This window comes from Tiliqua scincoides, chromosome 5 (assembly GCF_035046505.1).
Source record: "Tiliqua scincoides isolate rTilSci1 chromosome 5, rTilSci1.hap2, whole genome shotgun sequence".
In the NCBI taxonomy this organism is placed as follows: domain Eukaryota; kingdom Metazoa; phylum Chordata; class Lepidosauria; order Squamata; family Scincidae; genus Tiliqua; species Tiliqua scincoides.
Genome location: NC_089825.1, coordinates 75,533,521 through 75,551,964, shown reverse-complemented (window position 1 = coordinate 75,551,964; position 18,444 = coordinate 75,533,521). Strand labels below are relative to the sequence as shown.

General features: G+C 41.9%; 2 protein-coding genes across 3 annotated transcripts in view; one reads left to right on the top strand and one right to left on the bottom strand.

Moving 5' to 3' along the window:
* IMMT (inner membrane mitochondrial protein) overlaps nucleotides 1-4,664 on the bottom strand; it is a 29,333-nt gene extending 24,669 nt beyond the window's left edge. For both annotated transcript variants that reach the window (XM_066628142.1, XM_066628143.1), the window contains exon 1: nucleotides 4,507-4,664. In XM_066628142.1, coding sequence (XP_066484239.1) covers nucleotides 4,507-4,548 — 42 coding nt within the window. In that variant the 5' untranslated portion in view covers nucleotides 4,549-4,664. The remainder of the gene's footprint in view (nucleotides 1-4,506) is intronic.
* Nucleotides 4,665-9,905: 5,241 nt separating this feature from the next.
* On the top strand, nucleotides 9,906-16,670 carry MRPL35 (mitochondrial ribosomal protein L35). The gene is made up of 4 exons (XM_066631228.1): nucleotides 9,906-9,980; nucleotides 12,461-12,644; nucleotides 14,053-14,197; nucleotides 14,396-16,670. The coding sequence occupies exons 1-4, from the start codon at nucleotides 9,947-9,949 to the stop codon at nucleotides 14,582-14,584; spliced, it is 552 nt and encodes a 183-aa protein (XP_066487325.1). The 5' UTR covers nucleotides 9,906-9,946; the 3' UTR covers nucleotides 14,585-16,670.
* The last annotated feature ends 1,774 nt before the right edge of the window (nucleotides 16,671-18,444 follow it).

Below are 18,444 nucleotides of genomic sequence, written 5' to 3'. Positions count from 1 at the left end.
CTTCCTTACTAATTAGTTATTCACTAACTAGTTACTATTAACTAAATAGTAATTAGTTAAAATACTAATTAGTTATTGTGGGGGCACATATTCCCTTGTGGGGACACAAGGTTGGAAAAAAAAATTAAAGTACCAAATAACAGTTTCATCTCAGATGCAATACAGATATACTCTTCAAAAGTTATTCAAACAAAGAACTCTGCAAGTGTGTCCTGCCTGTACAGCAAAGCCTGACCAAAGTTACAAAGACTTTTAAGTACCCCAATTCACCTTATAACATTCTACCTTAGAAGGTTACTGACCTTAATATGCCATAAAAGAAGGGGAGGAGGAACACAAAGTGGTTTGGAAGACAGTTAATGTTCTGGATTTAAAAACACAATAAATGAGAATCCCACCACAATCCACAAATGCCACATGAAAGAAGGTCTTTTTAGTGGGGCATGCCTTCCACTTTTATTGTTAAATTTTACATACCAAGTGAAAACTTAATTTCACAAGCCTTCCCAAATATTGACTGATTTTCCCCCCACATGTGATGTTTTATCTTCTGTTTTATATTGCTTAAACTGTTTTATCTGAAGTCATATTTTCTGCTGTTTAAATTCAATTGCATTTGAACTATTATCATCTTTCCATTTTATGAGCTATGAGTTACAATGATGGAGATAAATAAAAAAGTAGCACTTCAAAATAGGGCCCAGAATCCAACTTGGGAGTCAGTGGCCACAAAACCAGTGCTAAATGCTCCAAGGAACCTTCACCAGCTGTCAACCTAATGGCTGCACTTCGAAATAGCTGCAGTTTCCAGATACTTTTCAAAGGCAGCCCTATGTAGAATACATTACACAGTCCAATCTAGGTATGTCTATGGGAAGAATCACTATGTTCATTCCTTTCTAAGAAAGTTCACAGGTTGGCAAACCTGTCTAAATTCATAAAATGCATTCCTGGCTACCTACACATTCTGGCATGAGATTTTGTGCAATCCCATCCAACACAGGTTGAATACCTAGCCACATATCAGACATATACCTAGTTAACAGGTTTCCCCAGTTGTTTCCATCTCTCACATAGATTGGAACAGTATAAGAGACAAGGTAGAACTCAGCAACACCCAAAAGGAAACAATGCCAACTATATAACCAACACCAACCCATCTATATACCCAACCCAACGCCTTGGGTGCCCTTTGGGGAGAAAGGTGGAATATAAATAAATGAATGAATGAATGAATATAGCAACAGCAATGTCAAAGCGTGCAGTTCGATGCCTAGCTGCTTAGAAGTAAGTCCCATTATAGTCAATGGAGCTTACTCCCAGGAAAGTGTGGATATGATTGCAGCCAAAGTCAGTTACTGCAGTGCTGCAGTTCTGAAGCCTCCTTAGCTGTGAGCTGTGCAAACTTCTTGAAATGGGCCCCCCCTCCACCACTGGCTGATATGTGATATAAGGGAAAGAGCATACACTACCATCATTCTACAGTAATTCCAAGTGGCTTTAAAATTGGATCTGAAAAGACTCAAACTTGAGCATTTGGGGACAAAACAGTCAATGAGAAAATACAAATCTCTGGATTTTTGAGGAAGTATGCGTACACATGCCCATACCAACATATTATAATCAGTACAACTCTGATTTTCCAAGGGAAGAAGAGACTGCCAAAACCTTTATTTAAATCATGTGTATAGTCCACAAGTAACTGACTAGAAAGTTTGGAAGTCCGCATTCCATGACACACTGCAAACTCAGATTTTCCACCATTTGAAATTTTAATGGTTACTTTGAGAATGCCAGATGGACTGGCATCCAGAACTCCTGGTGAAAAGAAAATAAAAACACCAGTTGCTATGGCTATTGGACTAGATGGCTTCAAAATAGCTCCAAATCCAACAACAAAGCCATCAACTATGTTGTACAAACAGAAAGATTCTGTTTCTTAAATTCCAGAAACCCAGCATACAGAGATGCACTGAAGCTTCAGGAATCATCCCAAGTTTAAACTATAGCATAGTCATTTCATTTTGCAAAAGACCCAAAATTTAGAAAGCATATAATTGTTTTAACATAATATGAAAACCACAACAGGGACATGAGCATTTCAAGATTCTTTCATTTACAAAAATTGAACTATCAAAATCAGTGGATTGTGGCCATGATCTTTAGCCCAACCATTACTTTTCCTATGAAACAATTGTCTGATCATTTTTTAAATGTTTCTGAGCCAAAGTACAGACATGCGCCGCTTAATGAAGGACCACAGATACATAGTGGTCAAAACACAACAAAGAGGCTCTTAATGAGGCAATCAGGTCTCCCACAGTCTGTCCCACAGTCTGTTTACACAACAAAGAGGCTCTTAATGCCTCTTAAAGAGGAGGCAATCAGTCTCCAGTAGCCTGCACATCAGAGTGTCTGGCAGGGAGTGTCTGTTTACACAACAAGGGCACTAAATTGGGCTGAATGTTCACTTAATGAACTAATCACATAACAATCGGGATCAGAGAACTTATCTCCATCTTAAGTGAGGCACAGCTGTATAAGAGAGATTGAACTGAAAAAGACTTTCAAGCAGCTTTCTAGAAAGAGCTGAAAAGTGTCTGAAGCTCAACAAACACAGCAAAAGAAAGATGCAACCCAAGCTGCAACCCATTCCATCTAGCCCCACTAAATTAAGCAGGACCTAGGCACAATCCTATACATACTTAGCTCAGAGTGAGTATCAGTGCACTGTCATAACTATGTAGAGTTTTATTGTGGGTCCCTCTTTGAATTTCCCTCTTGTCAACTGAACACATAGACAATAGCAACACCTTAACAACTAATCTGGAGACCCATTGAATGCATGTCACTCAGTCCCAACAGCTATGTTACTGCAGGTGTCACAAAACAAAGAAAAGCTTTCAAAGATTTCAAACAATTAAGAACTCAATACAGGTGTGTGCCATTTAATGAAGAGGATACATTCTCCAATCCCATTATTATGCAATGAGGTCATTAAGTAAACATTTAGTCCAATCTATCACCTTTACTGTGTCAACAGATACTCCCTGCCAGACATTAGCTGGCTGCACAGGCTACTGGAGATAGACTGCCTCTTCTTTGCATTAAGAGCCTTTCTGTTGTGTAAAAAGACCCACTGCAGCCTCTGGGAGAGGCAATTGCCTCATTAAGGGCATCTTTATTGTGCTTTCAACACCATATTTTCGGTCTGTTAAGTGAACAACTGTTAAGTGGTGCACACCTGTACAATCGTTCTGAATAAAAGCTATCAAGCTCCAGCAGTGCATCTTTCAAAGCTATTACCGCACATGAATTAGAATACCAATCCCATTCTGTTGGTATGATGTTCTAAGGGGATAATCAAGCTGAATGTTAGTTTGCCAATTTAGGACCCAATCCTATCCAATTTTCCAGTGCTGGTGCTGCTGGGTTTATGGGGTATGCACTGCTTCCTTTGTTGTGCACGCAGTCTTGGAGGCTTCCTCAAGATATGGGAACAGTTGTTCCCTTACCTCGGGGCTGCATTGAGGCTGTCCCAGTAGGGGAAAGTTGGATAGGATTGGGCCCTTACTTTGCACTTGGGCTCAGCTCCTGTACTTTTCTTTTAAACAGCAAGGTAAGGTGCTGGGAATATGTAAAGCCTTGCAAACCTCTGAGCACATACAGAATGCTTTAACTGTGCCAGTGAGCATTCAAAAACTGCCTGCACACATTTCTCATGATGGAACAGATCTTGTAGCACTGTTGGCTTGGACCTTCCCCTCATGAAACGTTTGGGACCAGGGCTTTGTGATGGGTGGTGAGGCAGTGCCTCCCCACAGGTGTCCTTCGAAAAGTGCTGCCATCATGTGAGGTGCGCAAGCACCCACAACCCACGCACAATGCCTGTGGGGAAGCACTGCCTCACCTGCCTCCCCACCCACCACACAGCCCTGTTTGGGACAGTATGTAACAGTGAGACCAGGCAAGGTCATGCCCTTCTATACTGCCTAAAATGCCCTGCCTAGTATAACCAGCCAAGCCTTCTTGCCACAGAGAAGGTGGTCAGCTGCCTACCAGCCATTTCCTCTTCCCCCCCCCCCCCAAGCAACAGAGGGAGAAAATCCTGGAGAACTGACAGAGGAACGCGTGGATTTCGAGGCCCTCCACTGGACTAGAGGTGACATCCGTGTGCCTACAAGCCCCAGAAGCCCCTAAAACGCAACGAAAGGCCAATGTCGCGCAGCGCATGATGGGAAATGTAGTCTTTCAACTGCCACCACGCTAAAGAGAGCCTCCAGCCCGCCTACTCACCACCACCCCATTAGGTGATCCTCCATTCCCGCCCTTCAAGAGGCCAAGAAGTTCCTCCGCGCGCCGTTCCCCCTCCCAGCTCCGACGGCTGCGATCAACTCGCCCGGGGACTCCTTGTCATCCCCGCCCGCCCCTCAGGAGCACACGACGTTGTGGCGGCGGCGGAGCCTCCCCGCCCACGGCCGTCTCGGCGTCCTCCGCCTCGCTCACCTGGGCCGCTGTGCTCCCCGCGCGCTGACAGACCCGCAGCATGTTACCCGCGCCGGAGGGAGATAGCTGACAGCAGCGATGGAACGACGCCTCCCGACTCTCTGCCTGGTTGTGCAGCCGCCTTACTCCGGACCCTCTGGGAGGCGGAGATTTTGACGAACGGGAGTATCCACCAATCAAAACCGAGCAACAGGGGCCTATGCAAATAATTACCCGAGTTCCACTGCACGCGCCTGCAAAGACCAGCGCGGTGGCTAATCAGAAAGCAGCTACCTTCAGCCGCACCTACGAGGGAGGCCCGCCTAAAAGCTGTGTGCATCCGCCCACTCCTGATGGAGCCCTTGGACCAATCCGGGGCTGGCGGTGGGGAAGCTTCCCATTGGTGCGCTCCCCGTCCGGCGCCCTCCTCTCAGCGCAGTCCGGCATTAGGCTGCTGTGCTGCCCACACTTTCCTGGGAGGAAGCCCTGCTGACTACAATGCACTTGCTTCTGAGTAGACCTGCATAGCACCGGGCTCTAAGGCTGTCCTGGGATGAAGCCTCACTGACTACAATGGACTTACTTCTGAGTAGACCTGCATAGGATTGGGCTCTGAGGCCACAACCCTAGCCACACTTTCCTGGGAGTAAGCCCCACTGACTACAATGGGACTTACTTCTGAAAAGACATGCCTAGGATTTGGCTCTAACACAATAAAAATAAAAAGATAATAATAGTGGAAGTACAATCCAACAATTTGTCTTTATGCTATAAAAACGTTTACACTAGTACAGTGTTTCTCAAACCGTGGGTCGCAAGCCAATTTCAGGTGGGTCCCCATTCATTCAATATGTTATTTTTAATATATTAGACTTGATGCTACCATGGTATGCAACTGCATTTGGGGAAATGTTACAGATCTGTACTTCTGAAAGGCTACTACTATGTACAGTACTGTATATGCTTTGAGCAATGATTGTCAATGGGGCCTTCTTTCTGATAAGTGTGGGTAGGATTGTAGCCTAGGATGCTAAAAATTTTCCTGCTTAATGATGTCACTTCCAATCAGGACAGCACTTCGGGTGGGTCCTGGTACTAAAAGTTTGAGAACCACTGCACTAGACTTTTCCCTGTGTGTCTGCAGAAATGCCTGAGGTGTACATCTGTACTGGTGCTGCTACTCTATCTGCTAATAATTGTTAGGACAACAGAGACAGAACTGGAGCCATCACCTTTTTTATTGAAGGAAGGATGCCAAGCCTTTCTGGTCTCCCAGGCCTCCCTTCTTTTGTAAGCTGATGGGTTAGAACAGGGAACCTGTCCACTTGCCTGTGAAACCAAGTGAAGCAACTGCTTCAGGTGGCGGTGGCAAATTAGGAAGGGCCCAATCCTATCCAACTCTTCAGCACCAATACATCCGTGCCAGTGGGGTATGTGCTGTAACCTGTTGTGGAGGGGTATTAATGGAGGCCTCCTCAAAGCAAGGGACCATTTGTTCCCTTACTTTGGGGCTTCATTGCAGCTGCATCAGCACTGGAAAGTTGGATAGGATTGGGCCCTGCATGTCCTGCCTGCCTACTCCCTCTGCAGACTACTTGCCTGGTTGCTCACATGGTCTCAAGTAGGCTTGGCCAGCGCATAAGAACACAAGAAGAGCCTTGTTGGATCTGGCCAAGGGCCCATTTAGTCCAACTTCCTGTATATCACAATGGCCCACCAGATGTCTCTGGGAGCATGCAAGACAAAAAAGATAACTGCATGCTGTCACCACTCCCTTACAACTGACATTCAGAGATATGGTACCTCTAAAACCTGAAGGTTGTAATTTGTCATCGTGACTTGTATCATGTGATGGACTTTTCCTCCACAAATTTGTCCATCCCCTTTTAAAGACATCTAAGGGCCCAATCCAACTTTCCAGCACCGGTGCAGCCGCAATGCAGCCCCAAGGTAAGAGAACAAATGTTCCCATACCTTGAGGAGGCCTCTTTGAGTGCCTCCCTACCAAAAGATGAGGTGCACACCCCAATGGCGTGGCTGCATCAGCACTGGAAAATTGGATAGGATTTGGCCCTAAATCAGGTGCCATCACAACATCCTGTGCCAAGGAGTTCCACAGATTAATCATGCACGGAGTAAAGAAATACTGTATTTCCTTTTAATTGTTCTGATTCTCCTACCAGTTAATTTTACTGAATGACCCATGGTTCTGGTGTTGTGCAAGAGGGAAAAGTACTTCCCTCTATCCACTTTATTCAACCTATATATAACCTATGCATAATTTTATGTTTTGCAATCTGCTCCAGCTCCTTTCTAGTCTGAACAGTCCCAAATGTTGTCTTTCCTCCTTGCCATTTGGTTGCTCTTTTCTGCACCTTTTCCAGTTCCACTATATCCTTTCTGAAATATGGAGATGCAATACTCCATCAATTTGTACAACACCATCGATTTGTACAACAGCATAATAATATTGGCTTTTTTTCTCAACTTTCCTTTTTTAATGATCCTGAGCACAGAATTAGCCTTCTTTTCTTGCTGGCTCTGCAGAGTGAGCAGGACATTGGAGGCAGCTTTTGCTCCAGACAGCTCTTGGCTGACAGCAGCTGTGGTTGCTGCCACTGCCTCCTCTTGCTTCTTACTCCACAAGTTTTGGAAAGTAAGCAGGAACAGGGAGGAGGGAGTGGGTGAGTTCAGGTCATCTTAACCTACCCAGTGGATCAGTAAGGCAATACTCATTCATCCACTTGGAGGAGTTGCATTGATACGATGTCTACTTTTCTGTTTGTTCTGCTTCTGTGCTCATACCCTGTGCAGCAAGCAGGAGAAAAAGAAGCAAGTGAGGATAATTGTCACAATTGTCCTCTCAGGGCTGGCCTATCTATGAAACCAACAGAAGCAATTGCCTCAGGGCCCAATCCTATCCAATTTTCCAGTGCTGGTGCAGCTGTGCCAGTGGGGTGTGCACTGCATCCTGTGAGTGAGGGGCAGTAACTGGGGACTTGTGTTCCCTTACCATGGGGCTGCATTGTGGCTACACTGGAGCAGGAAAGTTGGATAGGATTGGGCCCTCAGGCAGTAGATTGGTGGGGGGCACTCATCTCTGTTTACTTGTCTCTACAGTTCCTCCTCAGGGCAATCCCATCCATGCAGCCATTAGAAGCAGCTGTATCAGCAGCAGATTTTGAGAGTTTGAAGTTGGGGTGAATTTTGGGTGCCCGTCACCTCAAGTCTGCTGATGTCTCCACCCACCTGCAGTTGCCACCCTACCTCAATCAATGCCATGTGCAAAAAGCCCAGTAAATAAAAAGGGTTTTCTTTTTCTTTTTTTAAGTGCAGGTGCCAAAAGCAGAGAAACAGCCTCAGCTATGTGTATTTGCCAGCAGTAGCAACAGGGAGAGTAGAACACCATGTTTGTGGTTGTGCCCATCAGGAATACCTGCAGATGGGGAGACCCATCTAAGGCTGAGAGGTGTGCCAGAGAATTTAATGGAAGATAGAAAAGAAGTGATTAGAATCTTGGCAGAATTTATAGATTTACAACCTGAGGAAATGGAATATCAATGTGACATGGTGTACCGAATAAATTCCCAGTATGCCCGCCAAAAGAACCTGCCTAGAGATATAATAGTGCAATTAATAACAAAGAGAACTAAAGAAGAAATATTGAGAAAGCACTATAGGGACCCTTTGAAGGTAAAAGGGGTAGAAATTGGGATCATGAAAGAACTACCAAGGAAAGTGGTGCAAGATAGGAAAAAATACAGAAAATTGACAGACAAGTTGAGATGTAAAGGCGTAAGATATAGATGGGAAATTCCACAAGGATTAAGTTTTTATTTGAAGGGTGCACGGATTACAATTAAAACAGTTAGGAAGATGGAAGATTTTTTGGTGAATAATAAAGAAGATTTGGACTAAAAAAGAAATAAAGTTTAATTTTATATCAATGATGGAATACAAACTAATTTCTTGGAATGTGAATGGACTAAATTCACCACAGCAACGAAAATTAATTTTTCATTGGATACAAAAACAAAAGGCAAATATTGTTTGCTTGCAAGAAACACATATTTGTAAAAAGGATTATAAACTTTTGAAAAATAAGAATTTGGGGGAAGAATTTATCTCAGCAACAAATAAAAAACAAAAAAAAGGAATACCTGCAGATGGCATACCTGGGCCTCAAGGGTGCATTGATATGTGGCCTTGGAGCGCTTTTGATGCCTGCTTTGATTAATCATATGGCAATATATTAATTGATTATATCTGTATAAATTTGCATATGAGTAAAATAGTAATTCTGAGGACAAAAGGCAGACTTTATTTGTATCTAAGTGATGTATGCACATATTGATAGGTTATATTTTAGCAGAAGTATTTCTTATGATATGACAGAAGGAAAAATGCCTGCTAGAAGATCCACTAGTAGATTTTCCTCAATTCATGTATTTAAAGTATTTTAAATTTACATCTATTCAAAGAGGATACATTTCACTCAGTAAAAAAAAAACAACCAGCAATCAATTCATTTAATTCATTAAGGCCCAAATCCTAACCAACTTTCCAGCACTGGGGTAGCTGTACCAATGGGGCATGTGCTGCATCCTGCAGTGGGGTGGCAGTCATGGGGGCCTCCTCAAGATAAGGGAATGTTTGTTCTATTACCTCAATGCTGCATTGCCTTTACCTTGGTGCTTGAACATTGGTTAGGATTATACCCTAGATGAATGAAGTTTAATTTAATTCATTTAAATTTAGTTTAATAAATGAATTTATAAACATTCAGGTTCATAGTTTAAAGTTTAATAAATATTCAGGTTCAAATCCCTGCTCAGTCGTGAGGCTTCGTGGGTGACCTTGGGCCAGTCACTGTCTCTCAGCCTCAGCTACCTCTGCAGTATGGTTGTGAGGACAAAAAGGGGGAAGAAACTATGTACACCATCCTGTGCTCCTTGGAGGGCACTATGAAAATGCAAGAAATAAGTTAAAATTAATTAACGCAATATGCTGGTGGCAGATTTTAATGCAGGTCTCACTGGTCCAGTTCAGGTTATGTCACACACTTGGATGTCAGTCATTTGTGTTGACTGACAGCCCAATCCTATGCATGCCTACTCAGAAGTAAGTCCCATTAAAGTCAATGGGGCTTCCGTCCAGGAAAGTGTGGATAAGGTGGTAGCCTCAGAGCCCAAGCCTGTGCATGTCTACTCAAAAGTAAGTCCCATTAAAGTCAATGGGGCATCCTCCCCGGAAAGTGTGGACAGGATTGGGCTGTAAATGTTGTTAACTGCGCTGTCCTAAGCCTCTGAATAGGGCAAGTTACAGACTGACAAACACAGACGTCCTGCACTTATGTGAAGTGGGCGGCTGCTCTTCGCGTCGCGTTTTGCTCTGTTCTGGCCCTCGCCGGTGGCCGTAGCCAGGCAGTCGGCAGAGGGCGGTGGGAGCGCGAAGCAGCGTCATGGCCGTCGCCGCGGTGGCTCGCAGGCTGCCAGGTGAGTGCGGCCGCCCGTGGCCGGACCTGAACGCTGCGTGGCTTTCGCGGCCCGCGGCGCTTCGCCGCCCTGGTCCTCTCGCTCGCGGGCGGCCCCGGGGCCCTTGGGCAGGCTCTGCCTCCCGCCCGCCCCAGGCAGCGAGCCGCGTCCCTCCCCCGGCAGCTGCGGGTGGGAATCATCCCTGAGCCGCGTCTAGAAAGCCTGTCAGGTGCTCTGCAGTTGCAGGCCTTTGAGGTCCGCATTGACCGGAGAGGAAGCCCCACTGACTCTAATGGGCTGACTTCTGAGTAGACAGGCATAGGCTGGGGCTCCCGGCCTCCTTCCCCTGGTGGAGAAGACTTAGTCACTCGCATGAACGCAACCCTGTAGCAGTGTTTCTCAAACTGTGGGTTGGGACCCACTAGGTGGGTCGCAAGCCCATTTCAGGTGGGTCCCCACTCATTTCAATATTGTATTTGTGATATATTAGACTTGGTGCTACCAAGGTGTGTGACTGCATTGGGAAATGTTACACATCTATCCTTTTAACAGGCTGCTCCAGTGGTTCTCGCACATTTAGCACTGAGACCCACTTTTTAGAATGAGAATCTCATCAGGACCCACCAGAAGTGATGACATGACTGGAAGTGACATCATCAGGCAGGAACATTTTTAACAATCCTAGGCTGCAATGCAGCCCACACTTACCCAGAAGTAAGTCCTATTTACTAGCGTTGTTAAAAGAATATACTTAAAAGCTTGTTAAAAGCTTGTTACACATCTATCCTTTTAAAAGTTAAAAGTTAAAAGTTTTAAAAGTTAAAAGTACAGGTCTGTAACATTTCCCCAAATACAGTCCCTTTTATTGTCATTGGTAAAAGCATAATAGCAGCCTATTAAAAGTGCAGAGTTGTAACATTTCCCCAGATGCAGTCACTTACCATGGTAGCATCAAGCCTAATATATTAAAAATAAAATTTTGAAATGAATGGGGACCCACCTGAAATGGGCTTGCAACCAATTTAGGGCGTAATCCTAACCCCTTATGTCAGTGCTTCCCAGCACTGACATAAGAGCAATGCAGCTCTGAGTTAAGGGAACAAACATTCCCTTACTTTGAGGAGGCCTCTGTGAGTGACACCCAACTGCAGGATGCAGCACATGTCCCATTGGCACCACTATGCCAGTGCTGAAAAGCACTGACATAAGGGGTTAGGATTGCGCCCTAAGACATCTAAAATATTTAAAAATTGCTTTGGAGGATTAGGAAACTAATGCATATAGTTTAAAAATTCATAACATAATATACTGTTACCTATTTAGGATGAATTGCTTATATTCCTAATATATGAGGTCCTTTTCAGTTTAACTCATGAACATTACCCATATTCTTTTCTCAAGGTATGTTGAAGGGGGTAAGCCTGAGGTGATGTTTGGGATTGGATTCAGAACTGTGTTGGCAAAGGACTATTAAACATGAGTTAAGTACTAAAATGAAAGATGTCAGAGCTTCACTTGCTTGCAAGTCTAACATAAAATCTCATTCCATAAATACCAGGCAGGTAAGTAGGGTATAGTAGGTATAGTTACTGTGTAGTGAGGCAAAGGCATCCTGCACATATATAATAGTTTTTAAAAACTTTTGCAGTCATTTAGCATTGAAGTAGGGCTTAACCTTGGCTTAAATGTATTCAGATCCATATGGCTCTAAATACGTACGCCTACCTTTTTATTTTTTTTGTAGTGGAAGACAGACTTAAGTCCTTTGGTATTATGTCCCCTCGGTCTTTTAGCCCAGCGCGATGCAGTACTTTTGCAGAAGGAGAAATTATGGGATTTAAAGTACTTAAACATTATGCCTTCTTTAGTCATATCCCCAAATGTTAGGAGAGATGTGGGCAGGAGCTTGATGCTGGCGATTCATTAGTGAGAGGCATTCTGCCCATGCTCAGAGGTATACATTCAAAAGAGATGTTACTGCAAGGTGAGTTGTGATTAATGATTTTTAAAAAAAAAGAAGAAAGAAAGGTGTAAAGCTGAGAGTGATAAGACATCCTTTTGGTCTCCCTGTCTCATGGCCCAGTCTATTTCTGAGACAAGTGCCTCACTGTAAATGGGGCAGGCAACACCAAGAGAGTATAGCTATAGTTCAGTTTGCTGACAGTTTTTATTTGTCAAAAGTTATGAACGGGGACATTCAAGAATAAGCTCAGTCAATCAGAAATTGATCCAGGGCACAATTCAACTGTATATTCCTCATTCCATGTGGGAACAATTCCTTATTTCCTGTGGGAATAGCAGTAGAATTCTGCTGGCACATGTTTTGTTGTATATCTGTAAGGGCCAGAGTTGCTTTTTAATATTGTCTCAAGCATATTCCTAAAGAGTCCATGCTTCTAGGTGGCTAGCTCCCTAACTTTGTCAAGAAGTCAGTTGGAGAGAATGCTTGGTCCCATTGCTTGGATGTGCTCTTTTCACAGTTTTCCCTCCTTTTTCCTCAGGGGTTTTAAGATCTTTCAGTTCTTTGGTCCCTTTGACCTATAATAGGTCTTGCAGCATTCGCTCTATTTCTGGTGTATCTATGTTTCATGTCAACCCCGGGCAGATATCGACAATCTCTGCTAGAAAACCACTTCTATTTGTTGGCAATGTTTCTTGTGGTCAGCCGGTCTCAATATTGAACAGGTAAGCATGACTAAACAATGTTGTTAAAAATAATTTAAAGTCTTCCATGACCATCTCGGCTTAACCTCTTCATTCCTGTTTTCCAACCATAATGTAGTCTAAGTAACTGTAACTAAACTGCTTATGTCCACCACCACCCATTTTACTGCGCTGCCAAATCATAGATTTTTAAAGTTATTGGAGCAGGAACCCAGTTTTACTTATGATACCCTGTATAGCAGTGATGGTGCTGTATAAATAACAGTGTACAGATTACATTTTGGGAAAGGTCCCTATTGCAATTACCAGTACTACAAGTCTGCTCTGCTTTATATATACACCAGTTGTTCCAGCTTTCTTGTTCATTGCAGTAAGGAGAATGCTAATGTAAACCATTACTGATGTTCTTAATGAAAGCAAAAGGTTGTATCTATACTTTGATCTAAGCCATAGTTCCCAAACTATGGGTCTATGTCCCATCAATGGGTCATGACCCAATTTTTGGTGGGTCACAAAACTGACAATTAATGACAATTAGAGTATTCATCAAGGTTAAACAATCTGTTACTTGAGGGGAGCACTATGGCCAAATAACCTTTATAGCCACTGATGCTTGATTAGTGAGTAAAGCTTTTGGGGGGTGGGGGATCCTGATGCTAAAAAGTTTGGGAACCACTGGAGAGATAGTAATAGGCAAGCACTGCCTGCCACCCTCCATCTTGACACGATTTGGATTGGGACCAGCAATTTTGAATGATAATAGGACTTAGGGGAAGAGTTATGTTTTCCTTTAAGTCAGTGATTTTCAACCTTTTTCATCTCACAGCACACTGACAAGGTACTAAAATTGTCAAGGCACATCATCAGTTTTTTGACAATTGACAAGGCACACCAGGTTGTTGGTGGGGAGCTCACATCCCCATTGACCCTATTAACAAACAACCCTCCCCCAAACTCTCACGGCACACCTGCAGACCATTCGTGGCACACCAGTGTGCTATGGCACAGTGGTTGAAAATGGCTGCTCTAGGTATTCTAAATGCCCTTGTAATTTCCAGCCCCCAAACCCCCTTCACTTTGTGGCATTGGTGCTGTCCTTTTCAGAGAGAGAGGCTTTCTTTCCCTATCCCTTCTTGGCAAATGTAGTATTCAAAGTGCCAGAAGATATTGTCTGGGTCAAGAAATGGACTGCCAGCAGCCACATGCTTATCCAGATTGAGTCCTGATACCGCAAAACTCATTTTGTGTAGGGCACAGTTGGCAATTTGTGACTCTCGATATTCATTAGAAAGGTTGCTAAAGTATTTCGCTTTTCTCAAGGAAACTAGTGTAAAGATTTTGTGTTACTAAGTTAGGAATTAGTCAGATGCCAAATTCAATATATTACAGGTACTAATATTTCATATTTTCTTGATTTGACATATTTCAGTGTCACACCTCTGCTACCAAGTATACTTCATCAGCAAAAAAGAACAGCCATTCAGTACAGCTTGCGAAAAGGAAAAAGGAAAACTGTAAAAGCTGTGGTGGCTAGATTTCTCAGATTGCACTCTGGCCTTTGGCTAAGGAGAAGGGTAATATTTTCTTGAATGCCTATGGGGTTGGCGTAGTTGCACATATATATGTGTGAGTTCCTGTCTATCTGTGCAAGATAAAACATAGTGGACACACTGAAAACTTGCTTGTTGAAGGACAATTCATTTGTTTTGCAGCTTAACATTTTTCTATTTCAATACAGTATATGACACAGAATTCTTTGTTCTTGCTTGCAGGCTGGTTATAAGAAAAGACTGTGGAAAAAATCTGCTAGGCGGAAAAAGCGCTTGAGGGAACAAGTCTTCTGCAATAAAACACAGTCCAAGCTCCTTGATAAAATGACCACTTCCTTCTGGAAGAGAAGAAACTGGTATGCCAATGATCCTTTCCAGAAATACCATGATCGTACAAACCTGAAGTTGTAAATTTTCATATGCACCAGTTCATTGTATGTCAGTCCAGACTGGTTGACGCTCACCTTTTTCCCATACATATGAGTAACAAGTATATGTGCAGCTTCCATTAAACAATTGGTGCAAAATAAAAATAGACTGATTACTTTGAATATTGTTTCACTATTGATCAATGAATTTTATCAACAAAGGTTGATAGCTGTGATAGATATTTCTCACCTTATGACAGGGAATATGAATGGTATTCATTCAAAACTGTTTCACATACCTGAAAGTCTTTAAATCTTGACCATACCAAATGGTAACTGTAGCCATGGCTGAGCAAAGCTAAATTTTCTGTGGAACAGACCTGCAAAATTTAAGCATTTTGATAGTGCTATTGAAGACAATGGACTTTAAAGGGCTACAGTTTATTTAGAATAATTTTTAATCTTTGCTGTGAATGTTACTTTCAAATGCGGGTTGTCTCATTTGTAACACTCTGTTAGCTGTTGTGAAGGTGTGTCTACAGTATGTCATGAGTACCTAATACCCATTTCAAATGAAATAGTTGAAATGATTTCAGCATAATTGAAATGATCACCATCAAAAATGGCAGATTATCCAAAATAAAAAAATCTACCATATGTCCATAGTTTAAAAAATTCTAAGCTTATTTGTTTCTATCAAGAAGCATACTAGTCTGTGTTACTTCCTCAGATGCCATCAGCCATCTATTAAGCTGCCACTTACTCCAACAAAATGAATGCAACAGAGTAAAAGCCAAATAAATTCATTAGTAGTTGTATTGATTTCAATAAGAGCACAAAAAGCAGCAAAGAATCATACAGCTACAGGAATATGGCAGCACAGAGAAATGCCGTATTAGAAGTAATTATTTGGACTACATTGAACAGAATGAAGATTAATTTTCTCTTTTTTTTTAAAAAAAGTTTAAGACTTTATTTTCAAGATGTGTATATATATATCAAGCAATATAGTGAAACATCAACCTTTGGAATACTGTTGTAATGTCAGATCTTATAATTCATTCTTAAATGTTCTATTCTAGCATTTCTTTGCTACAGATCACATGAAAGAATATTAAGTGCAGTCACTTGACTCAAATATTGGCTGTTTGTGTATCTTTCCAAAATACACAGTGGTTTTTATAGTTTCAAAGAGTGTGCTAAGTGCAAAACAGGTACCCACAACAAACCGCAAAAAGAGACTGGTTAACAGGTATTTAGTCACAAGTACATAGATCATATCAGCTACAAAAGAATACATGTACTTTGCAGAACACAGCTTGACTGTAGCAGGCTGTTTACAACGGGCTACAGGACTATTCCACCATTATATTCAGCATTTTCTCATGGTCTTTAATTTTAAAAACATTTAATAACTGGAAATGAATTCAAATTTTTTCTTCCAACCTGTTTTTGTAAGTCTGTCTTAGCAATCCAATAAATTTCTCTTTGATTTTCAATGAAGTAACTGAAAATAGCCCTCCTTCAAGAATGAGAAACTATGGTAGCTGCACAGGTACTGATATGTGAGTATGGGCAACAAAGCCACAGTAGGCTGTTCCCTTTTGAGGTAAACTCTGGGTTGACTACTTCTGTCCTGAGGGATCAGCTACAATGGAGCAATGAAAAGGTTGCGTATACTGAGACCGCTCAGACCCAGTTTTGTTTTTAATGGCAGAATTACAGCAGCAGGAATAATGTGATGCTGGAGAGCCTCAACCCTATACTCTGTTTTTCTTCCTCCTTCCAAGAGCCCTCTGCTTGCCTCTTACACTGTTGTCTCCTCACATCTGCAGCCCATATACAAGCATCACAGGCTGAGAACAGGTACAAAAGTGTCATGCACCTCTGATCCCTATTATTGGTCCAGGGATATAATATAGAAAAACTTAAGCAGGATTGCAGAGCATGTTAATTCCAAATATTGCAATGCAATGCAAAAGGTAAGGGAACAAAATTCTCTTTCCTCGAGGAGACTTCCGTGACAGCTCCCCCACTGCAAAATGCAGTGTACATCCTGTTGGCACAGCTGCATCAGCACTGGAAAGTTGGGCAGGATTGGGCCCTTAGTAGTGGAATTTGTTGTAAACAACCTGCTTCTATTATAAGGTGGATTTTAAAAACTTACTGTATTAAAGAACGGAGGTGTACATTAATTTAGCCATCCATGTTTCTCATTAATATATACAGATATACAGTTCAGCTGATAATTTAGTACATTTGCCAAAGATAAGAAATTTTTTTTATACAGTGAATGAATCTGAGAAATAAGGCAATTCCCTTGTCAGCAGTTCCACCTTAGCAATTAATGAAGGAAGTCCAGAACAGTCATGATTTTAGTAAACGGCAGGTCAAGTAGACATTGGTTAGCTTTAGATAGTGTTAATACAACATATAAGCAAAGATAAAGTTACAAACATTTGTCTTTTTGGCACACGTGAATCCAGGCTTGTGAACTTTTTTTCATTTTATTCTTGTCACATACAATAACATGGTGCCAAAACGAACTTGCTTGCAAGATAGATTTCTGCTGATACAAATAATTTTTGAAATTCTTATTTTATGAATATATATTATATATTCTGCAGATCTACAAGCTGAGCTCCCCAAAGGTTTTGAGGTATATGTGTTACGGACAATTTTTTTGTTTTATTTTCTAACTACCAACTAGACTGTCAGTTTACTAATTGGAATGGCAATATATCCAAATGTAGTGGTGAATATGGGAGGCATCTGGTTCTCTTACACTGTAGTAACAGTGCTGCTGTATGCTTGTGCAATGGTAGTGGTTTTTAAGGCTTTCCAAAAACAGTAGAAAGTCCTAAAACAATACTTAAGAAGCAGGCTAGGATATGGATCATTAATTGGGGACAGAAATACTAAAAAGCACTGCATATTTATCTTGGAGCCTTAAACACAGCTGTCCTAGTTACTGCTACACCTGAAGGTGACTGGGATCATTTGTAATCTATCCAGTTCTCATCAGTTCTCAATGGCAATATCTTTAGGTCCTACAATATTACATGTCTTCTAGTTAACAAGATCCAAGAGCAAACACAAAGATCTACAGAAATAACTTCTGAAATTCACATGCTGTACACTTACAGGAGACACCAATCTGAAGCATAAATACACAACTCCTAGTACTTTTTCCTCATTTTGTACTTCTCTATGGCTATAAATGCACCATCCAATCTACAGACTATTATGATCTAATATATCAGAAACTATACGACAGTCAAAATTCTCTCTGGATTACATGGAGAAATTCAGCTGCAGTCTTCCCTCAGGGAAATCCTATGTGCCGGCAAGGTGGGGTTTCTATCTAAACTAATCCTTATTCTGCTAATGTGGCACCAGTTTACATCCTTGCATGTGGTGCTGTTATTACTACAAACATGCCTTGGGAATGTTCAACTGTCCATTAAAGTGGCCATCAAAATTTATAAGGTATTTTTAATTTCTTTCATTTTATACACAATACATTTCTTACAATGCAATCCTAATCCTGCTCATTTGGAAACAAAATACAACTGATTTCAGTGTGACATTCTTGCAGGATGGCAGCCTTATTCATTCTCTTTCTGGCTCCCTTGCTGTCACTTCTTGTGATAGTTTATTATTTCTTGTATGTTGAAGTACAGTACAGTACACTTGATTCCACCTTTTCAACAAATAATTTAACAGAAATACAATAACTGACTTGAAATAAATGCAACGAAGAGAAGAAATGGAAATGTAGCTCATGGTTGCTATTAAGCCTTCAGTGTTTATACAGTCAAAATTCACAAGTTCTTACATTGTTCACAGTCTTGTTATAAAGATAGATTGGCGATAGCATGGGTAGAAAAATCTATGGCCCCA